The 20,100-nt window shown below is 44.3% G+C and overlaps 1 protein-coding gene across 2 annotated transcripts in view; it reads left to right on the top strand.

Moving 5' to 3' along the window:
- LOC147443721 (Nucleoporin, Nup133/Nup155-like protein) overlaps positions 1-20,100 on the top strand; it is a 144,683-nt gene that overhangs the window by 38,327 nt on the left and 86,256 nt on the right. Inside the window, exons 2-5 of one of the 2 annotated variants that reach the window (XM_086526529.1) lie at positions 5,268-5,392; positions 5,477-7,225; positions 7,390-8,120; positions 8,195-8,350. In XM_086526529.1, the coding sequence (XP_086382655.1) occupies positions 5,268-5,392; positions 5,477-7,225; positions 7,390-8,120; positions 8,195-8,350 (2,761 nt within the window). Of the gene's footprint in view, positions 1-5,267; positions 5,393-5,473; positions 7,226-7,389; positions 8,121-8,194; positions 8,351-20,100 lie in introns of both variants that reach the window. The other variant, XM_086526528.1, reaches the window with a different exon arrangement.

The following is a 20,100-nucleotide window of genomic DNA, read 5'->3' as shown; positions in this document are numbered from 1 at the left end:
AGAACTGGGTAGTCCTTCAAATCGTACAGGCTTCTTCTGCTTTCTTGCCGATGCAAAAGAATATTGATGACCCAAATAACCGGGAAGTCAGTCCCTTTCTTGTGCTTTTTCTCTTGCTTTTTGGATTTGTTGTTTGCGTCCAAAAGCTGACTAATTTGTGTTTGAATCTTGTAATTCTTGCTCTGTAAACATCCTCGGAGAAGGAGGTTTCTTAATTGCCGGTTTGACCGGCGGTTCTGTGGCTTTTTGCCACCACCGGGTGTGCACTTTTGCGATGGATTGCTGAGACAATTTTTGCAAATTGCGGATCCTTCACAATTTTAATCATCTGCTTTGTGCACTCGTCAACATGCTGTCGACGTTCCATCTCTTTAAGTTCGTATTAAGTAGGCTGAGGTGTCCCGTACTCTTCCTGTGTTTGATCATTAGAATCTTCTTCATGATCTCCTCCCGCATTAGCTGATGCAAAAGAAATTGACCGATTCCTGTTGGAATCCATAAGTGTCGCGAGAAAAGGATTGGAATTTCCCGGTAGAAGAGAAATTGGCCGTGCTCTGATACCATTGTAACAAACTTGGACACCCAGAGTCAAGATTCTACTACGACACAACAGAGATTCACTTCAAAACAGTTCACAAAGACCACACGGCCCGGCGTAGTTTGGTGCCGAGAGGTATTGGCCCCAAAGACTAGCGCCCCTTTCGGTATTTCTTTTTATATTAATCTGTGTTAAAAGTACAAAGAGGGCACGCGGGTCTCACTCTCAGACTCTGTGTCCAGATGCTCTGAGAAGTGAGCCCCAAAGGCCACTTATAAAGGTTACATAGGGTTGCTAAAAGCAAAGCCCCCAAAAGCTTCGAACTCCAAAAGCAACCAGGCGTCCAAAACTGCAAAAAGCTGTCAGCGTAATTTTCGGCCAGTCCGTACGACTATCAACGCGATTTGCGTAGACTCGTACAGTCAGCGTGATTTGCGAAAATCCGTACGCCAGCCACGTCAGCAACCGCTTTGCATTATTTTCTTGTCCCCAAGGTCCCCTCGTCACTAGGCCATAAGTTGGGACCACTTGTAGGGTTGCCACGTCACCAGTTTGTGACATCTAGTAGCAGAGCACTTTATACATGCTAGAGATATGTTGGTAGAGGTTCTTGCACTGTTGTTCAATCGTGCCATGTTGGTCTCTGACTCACCAGAGGGTATGCAGCGATAGTTGGATGCATTACACAATTTTGCAGAGGATAGTGGATTGTCTGTAAACCTTGGTAAAACTAAGGTTATGGTGTTTAACACCACACCACAGTGGATCAGGAGATCAGCAACGACTTACACATATGGTCAGGAGATTGTAGAGTATAAAGATGCATACACTTACCTTGGGGTTGTCTTCATTGGGCCGAGGTTTTCTTTGGGGAGAGCAGCAGAGACTAGACTGACTAGAGCTTATGTGGCCTTGGGAGGCTTGGAGAGGATGTGTTCGCAGGTTCAGTTCCAGGAACCTCGAACAAAGTTATGGCTCTTTGATACTTTAGTAGCCTCAGCTATGTTGTATGGGGTGCAGATATGGAGACCTTCTGTAGGCCAGGATGGTCGGAGACATATGGAGAGGCCCTTGGTATCTATAACCTCTCGACTGATGAGAGCCAAGGCCTCCATACCCCATGCTATTATTCGAGCAGAGCTAGTTGCCCCTTCTATGGAGATTGAGGCGCTTACCAGTCAGTCTCCTTTGTGCACAGCTTGTGGGATACTACTAGAAACAGATATGCTAGACTGACCCTTGAGTCTTCCAAACAATTAGCTCTTCAAGGGGACACTTCATGCTGGTATGCACAGATGACATCATTGTTTTCAGATGCATGGCTTCACCATGGACAGGCTGCCCCCTTTCCAGTACTCTCTTCAGACACCCTCGATGTCTCTTACATGGGTGGAGATTACTAGACTCATTCGTCAGGACCTGATCCAATTGGATACCAAGAGGACATAGAGAGAGCCGCCACAGGAGTTGGGGACGAAGATGGATTTCTATAGAGAGCATCTTCTCCACCTCACAAGAGATGGGTTTGTGATTCGACCTAGCTACATGGATACACATATGTCTCATGGTTTGTGGTGTGCCATTGGTCAGAGATGCTCATCCTCACATCAACTGAAGATTGAGACTGGTAGATTCAGAGGGATACCAGCAGACAGCAGGATATGCCGCTTATGCTAGCTAGAGCCAGAGACAGAGCTACATTACATATGTCATTGCACAGTGTACTATGAGATTCGGGGCCGTTTCCACTGCTTACTCAGAGAGGGTTTCGGTCCTTTCTCTAGGGTCATGAGTTATGAGGATCAGAGATGTCTTGGGCTATATCTACTTGAGTTACATAGATATAGAGACACTTCATTGGGGAGAGCTAGAAATGAAATGAAATGTTATATTAACGTCTTCAAAAGGCCAAAATGACCTATGAGACCAATCAGTTACAAAATAGTGAATCTAATACCATGTCTGGGTACAAAAGAACTAGAAGTGGAACAAAATACTACTACTACTACTACAATCTAAAACTACGTGGGTGTAGCAGCTGATACAATAGGTACCCGGTAAACTGGATGTAACAGTGTGTGAAACAAAGATGGAAGAAATGGTGAGGATCCATCCTCATCTGCACTCTGGATGTCGAGAGAGTATGGCTCGAATCTTCTGTTGTAGTCTCCGTCGATGCTGTGTAGCTCCTCTCCTCAGTCGCGGTCGTCTGTATCTCTGTAGCTCCAATGCTCGGTCGATGAGAGTGCCAGTAGTGGTCGAATGAGTGTGGGACGAGCTCTGCAGTGGTGGCTGCTCCTCTGGCTGTCCCATATCTAGTGAAAAGAAATCTGTAATGTGTCTCTGGGACTGCCTCTCTCTAGCTCTCCCCAGTAAAGTGTCTCTATACCTGTGTAACTCAAGTAGATATAGTCCAAGACATCTCTGATCCTCATAACTCATGACCCTAGATAGAGGACCAAAACCCTCTCTGAATAAGCAGTGGAAACGCCCCCGTATCTCATAGAACACTGTGCAATGACATATGTAGTGCAACTCTGTCTCTGGCTCTCTCTGGCATAATCGGCATATCCTGCTGTCTGCTGGTATCCCTCTGAATCTACCAGTCTCAATCTCGAGCTGATGTGAGGATGTGCGTATCTGACCAATGGCACAACGCAAACCATGAGACATATGTGTGTCCATGTAGCTGGGTCGAATCACAAACGCATCTCCTGTGAGGTGGAGAAGATGCTCTCTATAGAAAGCCATCTTCGTGCTCAACTCCTGAGGCGGCTCTATCCATGTCCTCCTGGTGTCGAGCTGGATCAGGTCCTGACGAATGAGTCTAGTGATCTCCACCCGTGTAAGAGACAGCGAGGGTGCCTGAAGAGAATACTGGAAAGGGGGCAACCTGTCCATGGTGTGAAGCCATGCGTCTGAAACCATGAAGTCATCTGTGCATACCAGCATGAAGTGTCCCCCTGTAGAGCTAACTGTCTGGAAGACTCAAGGGCCAATCTAGCATATCTGTCTCTAGTAGTATCCCATAGGCTGTGCACAAAGGACACTGATCTGGTAAGCGCCTCAATCTCCATGGGGGGGGCAGCTAGCTCTGCTCGAATGATCGCGTGAGGTACGGAGGCCTTGGCTCTAATCAATCGGGAGATCATAGATACCAAGGGCCTCTCCATACGTCTCCAACCATCCTGGCCTACAGAAGGTCCCCATACCTGTACCCCATACATCATAGCTGAGGCTACTAAAGTATCAAAGAGCCATAACTTTGTCCGAGGTTCCTGGAACTGAACCTGCGAACACATCCTCTCCAAGCCTCCCAAGGCCGCATAAGCTCTGGTCAGTCTAGTCTTTGCTGCTCTCCCCAAAGAAAACCTCGGCCCAGTGAAGACTATCCCAAGGTAAGTGTATGCATCTGTATACCCCACAATCTCTTGACCATACGTGAAGGTCGGTGCCGATCTCCTGATCCACTGCGGTGTGGTGTTAAACACCATGACCTTGGTTTTACCAAGGTTTACAGACAATCCACTATCCTCTGCAAAACTGTGTAATGCATCCAACTGTTGCTGCATACCCTCTGGTGAGTCAGAGATCAAGACAATATCATCAGCATATAACAACAATGGGATCCACGTCCCTGCCAGCTGGGCACCTCTATCACCCTCTCTGTCAATGTAATCAGACACCTCATCAACATACATACCAAATAGAGTAGGAGACAATGGGCTAGAGAGAGACAGTCCCAGAGACAGATTACAGATTTCTTTTCACTAGATATGGGACAGCCAGAGGAGCAGCCATCACTGCAGAGCTCGGCCCACACTCATTCGTCACTACCGGCACTCTCATCGACCGAGCACTCGAGCTATGGAGATCCAGACGGCCATGATTGAGGAGAGGGGCTACACAGCAATGACGGAGACTACAGCAAAGGATTCGAGCCATACTCTCTCAACATCTAGAGTGCAGATGGATGAGGATGGATTCTAGTAGTAGTGGTAGTATTTTTGTTCTAGTCTTTTTGTACCCAGACATGGTATCAGATTCACTATTTTGTGACAGATTGGTCTCATAGGTCATTTTGGCCTTTTGAAGAGGTTAATATAACATTTCATTTCATTTCATTTCTGTGTGTGTGTGTCTTTCGCTCCTTATCTTTCTTTATTGCCTTGTCCTATCTCTGTGATCTGTCTTTCCGACCATCGCTATGTGTGTATATGGCAGTGAAGCTTTTGTCATGTGGTAGAGGATCCTACTGGAGTTGAGCCAAATTGTAGTCAAGGTGTCCACTGGATCGGGGGCCAGTCCACGTCATCACTGCATCTTGTAATGCCTTCGCTGACATGGAGGACCAATGCATGATGGCTTGTGGTCTCTTCCTCTCGAGACACTTGCTGATGGAGATATTGGGCTGAGCAGAGACTAGTACTACAACATGCCAGCAGTACATTTAGCTTCACAGAGTAGCATACATCAAAGCCATTCAGGAGCTTATTGTTTTCTGTTCTAGCTAGGGATTAGTTAGGATGGCTATACCCTTTATGATCAGATGTAATCATTTTTGCCTTTTAAGATGTAAGAACTGATTCCAAAGTCATGCCATTCACCCATTTTGGCTGTTTGTTTGTTTGTTTGTTTTTTATTGGGTCTTGTCAAGACTTTTATACCAAAGAAGACTGCTTTCAAATGTCTTACAACCATTATTTTTGTTGAATGGGAGGAAATGTAGGTCTTCTCCTGCGATTAGAAGTCTCGAAAAGTCTAAAGCAGATAGCAGTCAGCCTGTGTTTGTGAGTGATTTACCACAGCAGCTTCGAACTGTGCTATTGCAGGAAGGGCCTGATGGAAACACAGGTAGGTATTCTGTGGATGTTATCTTTAATGTTGTAAGCTTTTTCATACTTTATATTTAGCCATTTTATTATTCCTTTGCAGTAGACCATTCTCAAGTCTGTGGTGGAATGGATCAAATCACTGGGTTATCGTGGATGATTCAAGGCACCCACCTGTTTGTTTGGAGACACGTTTCACATCAATCGTCTGAAAGTTTCAGGATTTTCCCCATACCTCATGAACTTTGCACTGCTTCCGGCGATAGGATTGATCCCAAACATGGAAATAGTTGGGCAGTCTGCATTGTTGGACTGCAGAATGAGAATAAAAAAAGTAGCATCAAGTTCCATGAGAATTACATCAATGCATCTGTGGTTATGTGCAATCGTAAATCTTTAGCAGTTGTATACTGGACCGATATCTTTTCTGAAGCAGGAAGTATACCCGTGTTGGGTTTAAGCACTGAAGACACTATGGACTTGACCACACTATCAGGACGAAGAGGGGATAAAGCTAAACATGTTAGCTCGATGGTAGCTTGTTCATACATGAAAACAGACATACAAGGTTGTGTTGCCATTGCTTGCCAATCAACAGGGGAGCTGTGGCGTTTTGATTGTACCAGGCATGGCATAGCCCAGAAAAAGGTATGCAGAGAGGTCGATGATGGACCTAGTCGAGGCGAATTGGGCGAGTCTTTTTATATTATTAACAGTGCTGCTGCACGGTCAGTTGCATGGCGTTCTGAGGAAGGTGCCTCAAAAGAAGGTTTGAGGCAATTGCTGCTATTGACTGCTAATGGGATTGAGTGTTGGGATGTTGAGCTTGCTACTGGGTATCAAATTCATTTACTTTGGACATTCGATGTGCTGGCGGATCTGGACAGTGGAAGAGTGCTGGTAGGCCAGAAGAAGGTTTGGCTACTAGATTTTCAGGAGGACACAGCACACAGAAGACTCAAGTTGTTGCTTGCATCGTTCTCCAGGGATAGAGTAAATGGCTCAAGCTATACACAGTATTTTACAGTCAGCTACTCTTGTCTCTCAAATTCTGTGCAAAGGGAGGGTGGTGTTCAGATTATTTTACCCAAAGCTAGAATTGAAGAAGAGAATTTTCTACTATCCTTGCACCTTCGGGTGGGGGGGAAACCTGAAGGTTCAGTCATGATATTAGCTAGTGATGGAACAGCTACAGTAGCACACGGTCAAGGAGGTGCTATAAAGTTGTATCAATTTGATCTTGCTTGGGATGCTGGGAAGGTGATTGATGCTTGTGTCCTCGCATCTTCAGAGGAGAATGAGGAAGGCTCATGGCTAGTTCTTACAGAAAGGGCAGGGGTATGGGCAATTCCAGGCAAAGCAGTATTGCTTTGTGGTGTAGAACCTCCAGAGCGGAGTCTTTCTCGTAAAGGTAGTCAGAATGAGGGTCCTGGCAAAGAAGATCGATGGCGTACAGCTTTGGATACCAGTCGGAAGACAAGCCTAGGAAGGGATGAACCTGGACTGAGGAAAGAAAATCCAGAATATCAAGAGCAAAGTCTACAGGATGTAGAAGCAGAGGCTTTAGTTGGGCATCTATTCACTGAGTATCTAAGAACAGGTCAGACCGATGGTGTACTTGAGAAATTACAGCAGGCTGGGGCCTTCGAGAAAGAAGGTGCCACAAATGTCTTTGTTCTTGCCAGTAAAGCTATAGTAGATGCTCTCCCTAAACACTGGACATCGACTATGGTTGCAAATACAGCTGTACTAGCTGCAGTATCTTCGCAACTCGCAGAGAAGCAGCGCAAGCATCAACAGTTATTACATTTCTTATCGGCTTCGAAGTGTCATGAGGAGCTTCATCATAGGCAAAGTACGTTTTTGAATTGCTGCTCAGTAGCTGTGCCAATTTATCTTTGTGTTCTTGGGCAGCTAATTTTCTCAAATTAAAGGTGACATGAGAGTGTCCTTTTCTTTGTATTGGAGTGTTTCTTGCTGCTCCATTGATGTTGCACAAGGTTCTGAACTGTAATGCAGGAACTATATTGCATTTGATTATGGAACATGGTGAGAAGCTGTCAGCTGTCATTTGGCTTCGAGAGCTGCACAATTCTTCTGCCCAAGCACGTCTACAAGGCTCACCCGACTCTGTAAGGTCCTCTAAAACACAGGTGGCTGAACTTGGCGGAGCAGTGTGGGAGCTAGGGTTGCTTGCAGGAGAAAAAGCACGTAGGAACAATGTAATGCTGCTGGACAGGGACAAGGCAGAAATATTCTACAGCCGGGTGTCTGACTTAGAGGATTTGTTTTCATGCATTCATCTGCATAGTGATATGATTATCAACAAAGAACAAACCACCCAAGTGCAGGTAGACAAGACTTGTGAAATTTCATACGCGTGCAGTAAAGCCCTCCAAACAGCCATTCGATACAGGGACTCACAACATACCTGGTATCCTTCACCAGAAGGTTTGACACCGTGGTATTGCAAACCTGTTGTTAGACTGGGATTGTGGAAGCTTGCCACTCTAATTTTGGAATTGAAGGAGGAAGCTTCTGTTTTATTACCATCTTTGGTAGCGACATTGATGTCTCATTTAGAGGAACTTGCTGATGTGCTGCTAGAAGCATATGCTGGTGCCATCACTGCAATGGTTGAGCGTGAAGAAGAGTATAGAGGGTTGCAGATGGAGTACTGGAGCAGAAGGGATTTGCTTCTTACGGCCATGCATCATCATGCAAGGGCGCTTCTTGAGATTGCAACTAATGTAGGTGCACTTTGTGTATCAGGAGAAATATTCAAATGCTTCAACTACTTAAGCTACTTTCACACGATTTACAGGATGTTCATGACGAGAACGGCGAGCAGAAGAGGCTCAGTGCTTTAAGAGGACTGTACTCTCCATTGGTTTCCCTCGCAAGACGGCACGCTGGTTACCAGACTTTATGGGATATCTGCTCTGAATTGAAAGATATGGACAGCTTGCGAAATCTGATGGTTTACTTTTGTCCCTATGATCTTTTTCATCCACTTTTTTGGCTTAAAAACGTGTTGCGTCCTGTAGGCAATTTCCTAGGATGGTTTTTTGGAGCTTTATTGTCTCATCTTACGTGTGTATTGCTTAAGAGCCTTCATCTTTTTGCAAGAGATACTTCCTTTAATTTGAAAATTTGGCTCTTTTTGTAAAGTTTGCCTTTTTGAAAATGTGCATGCGCGCTATCAGTGGCGGCGAGATGTGATGCATAAGTGCTTTCCCTGGTTCAATTCCAAAGGATCGCGGTTATGTGATCCTTTGTAGGCGCTCGATTTATGCTGGGGGGGGATGCTTCATTGAGAACCTGTCTCACAGGTTAAGAGCTATTGTGTGCAAGCTTTCCCTCTCATGTACAATGTAGTGCAAGAAGTGATGTCCTGCACACTCTACACTGCTCTCTCTCTCTCCCCTACGTGCAGTAACGTGATGCCCCACAAGAGGGCTCTTAATTTGACCTATGTACAGTTGTGTGGTCTTATGCTTTTGTGCCGAGGCAAGAGCCTCTTTGAGCAAAAACAGGAGTAGCTAATTGCTACTCCAAAAGCAGGCACCGGTGAGGGTGATAACCTCACGTTACAGGTGCATTTTCAGCGTTGGTTATGCGCTGTTTTTGGACTCTTTTGCAGCGTCACAAGCATTGGGAACAATGCCCCATTGTCAGAGGACAGTTTCGGGACTGTTTAGGGCTGAAAACAGGCTAAAAGCCGAGCTGTAATTGCTGTTTTTGGACTGAAAACAGAGGGTTTAAGTCCTTGGAAGTGAGTTTCAGTAGGGGGATTTGTTCAGGGCGAGTTCTGGGGCCGTTATCTTACCGAAATTTTACCAGAACATGTGTAATCTAATTGGATAGAGGTGAAGATCCCGAGGACTCTAGTTTTGTAACTTTTCTCTGTAAAGAAATAAAGAAATACCGAAAGGGGCGCCAATTTTTGGGACCTATAGGTTATCGACGTTTGCTCGGAGCATTCTAGCTTCCGAGCTGTGTGTGCTTTGAAGTGTTAATTCCTGTTACAAGTTCCTTCTGCAAGGTTTCTTTGTGTGTCAGAGCTTTAGACTAAAGTTTTGGTTGAAAGCCAAAGTCTACCGCCCTACGGGCCAGTTTCATGGTTCCATCGCCAGGACAGAATCACTTTTTCCTCAAGAAGTGAGCCTCGGCTTGTTTGGTGAAGACACAAAGTACAGGAACTTGGGATTACACTATGGCCGACAATGGGAAGAGCATTATGGAAGAGGGTTCCTCTTCATAGGACAAATAGGAAATTCCACATGTTCCTACATAACCTTTTCAACGTTCGCTCTGCCAAAAAGTGATCAAATTAGGATTGATGTTTCGTTGCATTTTTAGGGTTTGCAAGTATGAACCAAGATGAGATAGGGAGAGGTCTCACAGTGGTAGACTGGCCACTAGATCTCCCGTGGGAGTGATGTGGGTCTGCGAGGTGGCACGGTGCTCACCGATTCTCTGAGGCAATTGCTTGGATTCTTTGGCGCATTGGTAAATCATCTTAAAATTTGCGCTTACTTGGTTGTGGATAGTACGCTACAATGTTGTGGAATTATGCTCGTTTGCAAGGGCAAGAGCCTCTTGCACAGGGAAAAGTTAAGGGACAGGTTGCAAGATGCTATTTGGTGAAGTTCAAGAACTATCCACCTATAGATGCAAAGTGGATGGAAGAGCATGAATTGTCAGAGTCACCAAATGTATTGCAGCTTTACCTTGAGGCCTTTGAGTTACAGCCTATGTATGCCCCAACCCAACGTCTGCAAAGGAGGGGTAATGATAGAACTAGCACATCAAATGTACTCATGGATTCAATGCAATAGCAATATACATTGTTTGAGAAAAGTATGAAGGTCTCATTAAGTCATTTGTACACATGTTTTGACAGTCTTTCTTGCGGATACATGCGATGATAAAAGGGTGCTTAACACAAAATCATCTATGGCATGTATATATGGCACGCCATCGAGGATGTTTGCGTTTTTAAGAGCGCGGTATGTCACGAGGACGTGGCAATTGCTAACTTTAGTTGTTGGTTTCTTTCCGATGATTTTTGTTTAATTTTTGGGACCCTCTTTTTAAAGTTACAAATGGTCGGACATTGTATGGCCAGTGTGAAACAATAGTTTCACCCCCAGATGGGAAGTTGGTCGGCATTGGAATTCCAGTAGTAAAAGGGTGTCTAGGCTCAATTTAAAGTCATCTAGGTCCCCTCGCGGCACTTAATAAGTTGGTGGATACTAGGAAGTTAACTCCATAGGAGCACAGTGACAAGGTGGGGTCACCCAGAGAAAATCACCCGAGAACTGGGCTACATTGCATTTTTCGACGTGGTCCCAGTGGTGAAAGATGGTCAGATGATCAGTGAGAGTCCAGTGGAAGCATCTCCTAAAATTTAGGGAACTGCTATTTTGGGCCACGAAATTTGTTCGCGTCATTAGCTTCGGAATGACAAGGGGAATATTTTATTACTCTGTGTCAAAGTCAAGTGATACACCAGTTGAGAGATTTGTAAGCGGGAAGTCCAATGCGAGGAAATTGTGTGCATGAGTGCCAAGTGGCACTTTTTGGCCTATTTACCAAGTCTGGGAGAATAGAACTTGTAAAACTGACTTTTAGGAGCAGTTTTGGAGGCTGATAACTCTGATTTTCAGCCATATCTCTGTATTTTTGGCTTCCCATGACTTTACCTAGGACTGACGAGCTCATTTTCAGCATTGGAAGGCATCATATGCGTGTTTATAGGGCTGTTTTGCTGCGTTTTCAGCGATACCGCAGGTTTTGGCAGCCATGAAACTTTTCTCCTTTCGCATGTATTTGTTTACAGATGCATTACAGGTTAAGCGCAGAAGAGGGCGCTCGATTTATGCTGGGGAGATACTTCATTGAGAACCTGTCACAGGTTAAGAGCTATTATATGCAAGCTTTCTCTCTCATGTACAGTGTAGTGCAAGAAGTGATGTCCTGCACTCTCTACACTGCTCTCTCTCCCTCCCCTACGTACAATAACGTGATGCCACACAAGAGGGCTCTTCATTTGACCTATGTATAGTTTTATGGTCTTATGCTTCTGTGCCGAGGCAAGAGACTCTTTGAGCAGGAATAAGAGTAGCTAACTGCTACTCCAAAAGCAGGCACTGGTGAGGATGATAACTTCATGTTACAGGTGCATTTTCAGCGTTGGTTATGCATTGTTTTTGGACTGTTTTGTAGCCATATGGATGCCAGAAGCATTGGGAACAGTGCCCAACAGTTAGAGGACTGTTTCGGGCGCCAATTTTTGGGGCCTACGGGTTGTCGGCGTCTGCTCGAAGTGTTCTAGCTTCATAGCCGTGTGTGCTTTGAAGTGTTAATTCCCGTTACAGGTTTTTTCTGCAAGGTTTCTCTGTGTGTTAAAGCTCAAAGTAAAGTTTCGGGTGAAAGCCAAAGTCTACTGCCCTACGGGCTGGTTTCACAAGGGGCATCTCTATAGCAACGTCTCTCAATATTGCTTAAGACACAAGATCGACACCACATATGGCATCAAAAGAACCCCACCAAAACGAAAACTCAAAGACAAGTGATCCATGGGGAATTTACATGCACACGTCCACCCAAAAGATCAACATGGGAACGTTTTAGGTCGAAAAGTCAAGTTTAGACCGCATTATTTGCATGTACTTGGTGAACGGTTTGATACTCCGTCACATTGTTCATTTGCATTTCGTGCACAATCATTTAGGGAGCATAGTCTTTTTCCAGTCACTCGACAAGGACCAGATGTGTTTATGCTTTTGTGATTGAAGTGGTTTTAGGGATATTCCTCAGAGGAGATTCTTGAAGAAGGTGAACTCGAGATCGTAGACAAAGTTGAAGACATGGAACCGCCATAGACCATTCTGCACCGCTATTGGCGTGGCCCAAAGAAGCAAGCATTGCACACCTTCTTGAAGTTCAAGTATCACGGGACCTACGTAGCAGAGTGGGCCGACAAAGAGTGCTTTGCAGATTCCCAAGAGTTGATGGCGGACTATATGGAGGCTATAGAGCTCGATACCCGTACCTTACCTTGAAAAGGTGGGGATGTCACGTACACATCAACCCTATGTGCATGTGGACAAGCTGCACTTACTTCTAGAGTTTAGGTCAGCCTAGGAAATGTTCTGGCACCTTTGTGAGCCTGTACGCAAGACGTGCATGTCTAGGCAATTAGAGTAGCTGCATACCCTTCGATTGCACAACCCATTAGATACTAGCCTCAGTACCTTGCACCAAGCACAAGCATTTTCACCGCACTGGTCCATTTTTCCCAACTGCGTGTGAACCACCTCTTAAAGTGCATTTTGTTAATAAGTGACTTTTCATTTACCAAGTCGTGGGATTTGTTGGGATGGTTGCCCGACCGAGTTTCATGCACCTATAAAAGAAGCCCTTGGGTCACCAGAGTAAGCTAGAGGAGCAGTGAAGAAGCCTCTCAAGAACCAGCAGAACCTAGCACCTGGTGACTGTCATCGTCACCAGCGTTTTCTAGATTAGCCATCAGCATTTTTCAGCAGCAGCGTTTCTCTTTCCCTCGGCATCCCGCCGCAATTCCACATCAGATCAGCCATAGCCTTGTCGTGGTCGTTCTTTCCAACGCAAGCACGGCAGCGTAGATTTAAGCTAGCAGTCCAATTAGCATTTTTCAGTTTTCAGCCGTCGTCACCACCGACGACAACAGTCAAGTCCAGTCCCGTAGCCTCACCGCACTTGCAAGATTCCATTAGCATCCATAGCGATCTCAATTTCCGCCTCAAGCATGTAAGGATTCTAGGTGCTTAATTAAGTATTTAAACTCATGATTAAGACTTAAGAAACTTGAATTGAACTTAGAAACAAGACTCAAAAGAGAAGACTCTGTGTTCGATTGAATGAATGAAACTGAGTACAAAGGGTTCCTTGAAGAGTCATTAATGAAGAGGCATGTCTCTTGGTGAAGAGACATGACTTTAGGCGAAAAGACACATCCTTTCGGCGAAGAGTTGCAACCATTGGGTGAAGAGTCGTACCCGTAGGGCGAAGGGGTGTCACCAATCGTCGAAGGAGTGTGGCTTTTGGCGAAGAGGTATGTCTATTGGACGAAGGGGTGTGACCATTCAAGAACAGGAGTCCTCCTGGGTTAGTCACACTTCGCATCTGTATCTGTAATGAATCAAGAAGAGTGTAACAAGTCACAATCGTGACATTCCCTCCCATTTAAATTAAAACCCCGTGTTCAGATGAAAGTCTTCCGCTTGTCAAAGAATTCTTGAAGAAGGTTTGGGTACTGCTGCATATCTTCATCTGTCTGCCAAGTTGAGTCTGACTCATCAAGATCCATCCACTTGACAAGAAATTCTATTGTGATCTTTCGTCTCGTCTCTTTTTGTCTAACATCAAGAATCTTTTCTGGAACAAGAATTATGTGTTCATCTTCAATTTCTGGCACATAAGAAGATATGTTGGGAATTGGTGAATCTCCTTGTATGTACTGTTCGAGCCAAGAAATGTGGAAGGTTGGATGAAGTTTTCCCCATGAGAGTGGAAGTTCCAACTTGTAACTGACAACTGAGTACTTCTTGATTATTTTGAAAGGTCCATAGAAGCGAGGGCGCAACTTTGGAAAGACAGATTTCACAGTTTTGTAGTGATGAGGTGCTACATATAACAAAACCAAATCTCCTTCTTGGAAATCTGCATGTCGTCAATGCTTATTGGCTTGTTTTTGGTACTTTTGTTGGACATGAACCAACTTGTCACGTACTTGAATAAGTACATCCTGCATTTCTTGAACCAACTGATCTGCTAGAGCTACTTTGTGTTGAAGAACAAAGTTTGTTGGTACAAGAGGAGTATGCCCATAAGCTGCTTGGAATGGAGTCATGTCAGTTACTGAATGGATAGAGTTATTGTATGCGAACTCTACAAGTGGCAAATACTCTTCCCATGACCCCAATCGAATTTGAATGTAATGTCGAAGCATTTCTTCCAAAATTTAATTCACTCTTTGTGTCTGACCATCAGTTTGAGGATGGTATGCTGAGCTGAATAACAAATTTGTACCAAGAGATTTGAAGAGAGATGTCCAAAAATGCCTTGTGAATTTTGGATCTCTGTTTGAAACAATAGACTTTGGTAATCCATGTAATCTGAAAATGTGTTGCACAAACAGTTGCGCAACGTCTTGAGCCGAAGTAGCCTTCTTGCAAGGAATAAAGTGTGCCATCTTTGAAAACCGATCAACCACTACGAGAATCTGTGCATTGCCTTTTTGAGAACGAGACAAACTAGTGATAAAATCCATGCTGATACTTTTCCATCTTTCTTGAGGTACTGGCAAAGGATGAAGTAACCCTTGAGGAAGTTATCGAGAAGCCTTCATTGTTTGACAGGAATGACAAGCTTTGAGAAACTTGATAACATCTTGCTGCATTTGTGGCCAAAAATATGTTGCAGATAACAATCTGTACGACTTGTTGATGCCTGGATGAGTAGCAAAAGGGACTTCATGATGTTCTTGGATCAAAATTTTCTGCAATGGCGCATTGTGTGAAACACATATGCGGTCAATGTAATACAGCAAGTCATTGACAATGGTGTAAGCTGCAAACATATTCATCTCTGCTGGAGTCGGAGTAGAGGATTTAAGAGCTTGAAATGCATCCCCAAAATCTCTATTTGTAAAATACTCATGCTTGAAACAAGCAGGTATTTCCATCTGCAAACCGGAAATGGCAAAGTTGATAGCGCAAGGCATGCGGCTTAAGGCATCTGCAATTGCATTTGCAAGGCTTGGCACGTATTGAATCATCATATGAAAATTTGCCAAGAACTCAACCCATCGTCCTTGACGAGGATTCATCAGTGGTTGAGTAAAAATGTATGTCAATGACTGATGATTTGTCTGCACTACGGAATCTGCACCAAGAAGATAGTGTTTCCAAGTGCGGTAAGCATGAACAATGGCTAAGAATTCCTTGTCATAAAATGGGTATCTCATTTGAATGGCTGAAATTTGCGGCTGTCAAAAGCAATGACACGCTCATTTTGCTTAAGACCACCTTCAGAAGCACGATTTGATGCATCGGTCATTACCTGAAAAGGTTGAGTGGGATCTGCAATAGCCAACACTGGAGTTGTCGTTAAGGCATGTTTAAGGGCTTTGAACGACTGTTCTGCTTCTTCAGTCCATTGAAGTTTATCCTGCTTGGTAAGCTCAGTCAAAGGAGCTGCAATGTCTGAGAACTTGTGGACCTTGGTATGATAGAAATTTGCAAGTCCCAAAAAAGAGCGCACATCTGAGATAGTGAGTGGTAAAGGCCAATCCACAATGACCTGTATTTTCTTGGGATCTATTGCAAATATGACAAAGGTATGAAGGGAGCAAGGGCAAAGATCCCTCTCTCTCGCTCTCATGCTCGGCAAGATAAAGGATCTCTCTCTTGGCAAAGGGAATTGTAGGGGAACAGGCTTGAATCCGGTGAAGCACTAGGTAAGGCAAAGGATGCTTGGCAAGAGTAGGTAAGGCAAGGGAAAGGATGCTTGGCAAGAGCAGATAAGGTACTCAAGAAAAGAGAGGCGGAGCATCAAAGGCGATCAGAGCAAGTGGATTAGAGGAGACGTAAAAATTCATAAACGGCAGATAAGTAAGTGCAAGCGCACAAAGCAGGATAATTAATAACTACTGAAGCTTGATGATTGATGTAGTGAGCAGAGTCGAAGCTTGCAGAATCCACGAGGTATTTGAAGCAGATAAAGCGACGAGGAAATTTCCATAACTGTCATCAAATAGAGATTGAATTAACATTTTTTTAAGTCCGGTGTCGTTAACGGCCCGGTTAATCCTGTAAACGGGAGCTTAAGCTCTTAGTTAGCAGATAATCCAAGTGACGGTGCTGTTAACAGTCCGCCTTGGCTCAAGATTAAGCTGTACTCAAAGTATTGAATTGATCAATTGATGATTACGGTGATTTCCAGATTCAGTTACATCTGTTGTTCTTGCTCTCTCTCTTTCACACCTCCCACAGCCAGAGGCCCGGCGCTTGCCCGGCTCACGTAGCGAACACATATCCCCCGACACCGGTATCTCTACTGGAACTGGAGCGGGTTTTGGAGACGGGGAATCCAGAATGATAATCACTTCCGGTTCGTATGCGGGTTCCGGTTCTGGGGTATCTGGTATAACGATCACTTCGGGAGCAGAAGGAGGATGTTCCGGCAAGATGTCTTCGGGAACCTCGTCTATATAAGAGAGATAAGGCACTGGAAGTTAGAATTGATCGCCGCCCATCGCATGCGTGAAGTCGATGCGGGAAAATTGCTAGCGCTGGAATAGGGGATCCACCACGCGGGAGAGAGATTGGAGTCTGGAATCACTGTTTGTGTCATCTGTTGCATACGCTGCTTGGACTTTGTGATTTGTTTTTTTTTTATAAATGTTGAGGCCTTTGCACACTAGCGGTTAAATTGGTCCTGGCCCAAATTTAAAGTGGCCAGCCAATTTAATAAAGGCTTTGAAAACTGACCATCAGCGAAGAAAAGGAATCGCTGGCTGCGCAATGAGACGTCGAGACTCTCCAGAGAGGCATCGCCAACGCATGTGAAAATTGCACGCAAGAGGTGCATCTGCCAGGGCTGGGGCTCTCAAGGGGTGCGACCCGTCATCGCCAAGGGGTGCGAGGCAGGATGCTCCAGCGCATGGAAGAGAGGAACACAAGGGGTGCATCCCTTCAGAGAGGTACATGCCAGGAGGTCAGCCGGTATGCCACAACACCCATCTCCATCTTCTGTCTTCTGCTTGATTGTATTTTATATAGAAGAGAAGATTACCTCATGCTGGATTGTATATTGTCCATCGTTCTTTTGCTTCCATGCAACTCCGGGAAGGGGGGGAGAGGGTAGCGGCGAGGGTGAGAGACTCACAACCTTCGGGTTTCGGGAAAAAAATTTGCTCTGATACCAATGTAAGGATTCTAGGTGCTAATCCTTAATTAAGTACTTAAACACATGATTAAGACTTAAGAAACTTGAACTGAACTTAGAAACAAGACTCAGAAGAGAAGACTCTGTGTTTGATTGAATGAATGAAACTGAGTACAAAGGGTTCCTTTTATAGGAATTGAAGAGTCATTAGTGAAGAGGCATGTCTCTTGGTGAAGAGACATGACTTTAGGTGAAAAGACACATCCTTTCGGCGAAGATCTGCAACCATTGGGTGAAGAGTCGCACCCGTAGGGCGAAGGGGTGTGACCAATCGTCGAAGGAGTGTGGGTATGTCTTTTGGGCGAAGGGGTGTGACCATTTGAGAACAGGAGTCCTCCTGGGTTAGTCACACTTCTCATCTGTATCTGTAATGAATCAAGAAGAGTGTAACAAGTCACAATCGTGACAAAGCATCAAAAGCATTTTTCAGATTTCAGTCATTACCCTCGACATCGTCGATGTCATCGTTGTCGTCATCGTCATCGTCGTCGACATCATCATCATCGTCGACATTGTCGTCGTCAAGTATCACATCATTTAGAACCATTGTACCAGACTTTGTGCAATCTAAAGCAAAGACCTCTCTAGCAATATAGAGGGGGGCGCCCTTGGAGGGGGGTTTGGGACCCCATCTGGTGTCATCTATTCTCTCTCTCTCTCTCTCTCTCTCTCTCTCTCTCTCTCTCTAGCACTCAGCACTTTCGCTCACAATTTTCACTTCCTTGTTTTGGTCGTTGCACAATGTCTCATTAAGTCAAGGAGGCTCTCCCTTCCTAACAGTAAAAGGAACCTTGAGCACTCACTGATCACTGATCCTGAACATACATCATCATTCACTTATGCTGCACATTACAACTCTTGAGTGGGTTGGTTGGGACCCCATCAGGTGTCATTCTCTTCTCTCTCCCTCTCTCTCTCTCTATACATCTCTACCGCTCTCTCATTCCCTGTCTTCAAGGAAAGTAAAAGGAACAATTATTCAAGCTAAAAGCAATCACTAACGCAAGGAAAAGAAGTAAAAGATGTGTGGAAGTTTAAAACCTAGATCTTCACCATTTCAATTTTGCTACACCTTACACACTACTGCATACAACCCTAAAGGAAATGGCAAATCGTAGCGTGAGCATCATCCTATCATTAAAGCTTTGGCTTAGGCTTGCAAAGGTAAACTAGGAGAGTAGCCTAGGCTATTGCCTTATACTTTGTGGGCTGATCGTACAACTCATAGCTCAGTTATTGATCATATGCCTTTTAAGTTGATGTATGGTCAAAAACCTGTAATGCCAATTGAGGATGTCATTCCCACATGGAATGTATTGCCTTGGGAGGATGGAATGAGTAGGGAAGATCTTCTTGCTTTGCGCATAGAACAATTAGAAAGAAGGCCTCAAGACATTGAGATTGCAACAACGCTATTGAAAGATGCAAGGTTAAAGTATAAAGACAGGTTTGAGAAAAGACATAGGGTCATATCTAAAGCTATTGAGGAAGGTGATTGGGTGTTGGTGTATGACACTAGTCTTGACAACCAACATTCAACAATAAGAAAGCTTTCAAAAAGATGGTCTGGTCCTTATGTGGTCAAGCATGTACATGGGAATGCAACTTGCACTTTACATGAGTTGGATGGGACAGAAATGAATATTTGCATTGTAAGAAAAAAGATCAAGCTATTCAAAAGAAGAGATGACAGAGATCCCTTTGACTCACAAGAAAGTCAAAATGAGGGTCATAATGAAAATGCCATGGATGAGGATGAAGGAAGAGAGGATGATGCATTAGACTTTATTGAAGATGAAAATAAGATTTACATGTAGGTTGTCTTTAATGAAGACTAAACCTGCAAAAAGATGTTTGGTACATGCTGGAGGGTGTGCAGGTTTAGAGGGGGTGGATGTTGTGCCGTGGCACGTTCATAATGTGAACCTAAAATATCTATCTCACTCTTAATTCTTTTAATATTTGGGATTAAATGCTACAATGTACATAGTGTGATATATACGAAAACGGATGCCACGATCGTATACATGTATATACCTTTCTGGGGAGGCGAGGCCTTGGACATGGCACTATGGTATGTTTTCTCATAATAAAATTTGCATAATTTGCTTTACAAATGTACAAATGCCAAGTGTTCCAAAGTGGTATGTTGGTTTTTCCTAGAAAGATTAATGCGGGCGATCTTTGCCAAAAATACCAGGTTCCATGCGTGGTTGTAAAAGATGTGTCCAAAGTGCTTGCCAAGTGGGAAAATGAGGATCAACATGAAATTTGAGCGCAACGGGATTTTTTCCACAAGTATGTGCGTGTTTGGGCTTTTGACGGGCAAAGTAGTGCATGCTAAAAATGTCCACAAAACGGTAAAAAATAGCCCAAAATTAGCATAGAATAGCTCAAAATGCCACATTGACGACGATGCCATCCTTGCTCAAGCTGAGTGATTTTATAGAGCTGAAAATAAACTCATTTGGACATCTAACAAAGGAGATACGACAATTCTAAGTCAGGGTGCTAGTCAGTCCCGTGCTGTTCCCACAGCGTGTTCAAGGCTGTGAGGCCACCAATTAGGGTTTCCCCTCTTCAAATAATCACTTGGGCTTGTCTAATGAAGTTTTAAAGCTCCCATGAAATGGTCAAGACGAAGAATTGAAGTGTAAATTCAGAGTTTTTATCAAGGCAAAAGAGCCCCGTATCTGTGCAGGCTACACCAAATCATCACACACAAGAGTTTTG

The sequence above is a fragment of the Adiantum capillus-veneris genome, chromosome 13 (assembly GCF_014529385.1).
Source record: "Adiantum capillus-veneris isolate H3 chromosome 13, ASM1452938v2, whole genome shotgun sequence".
NCBI lineage: Eukaryota > Viridiplantae > Streptophyta > Polypodiopsida > Polypodiales > Pteridaceae > Adiantum > Adiantum capillus-veneris.
The sequence above is the reverse complement of the archived record's forward strand: the minus strand, read 5'-3'. Positions and strand labels throughout refer to the sequence as shown.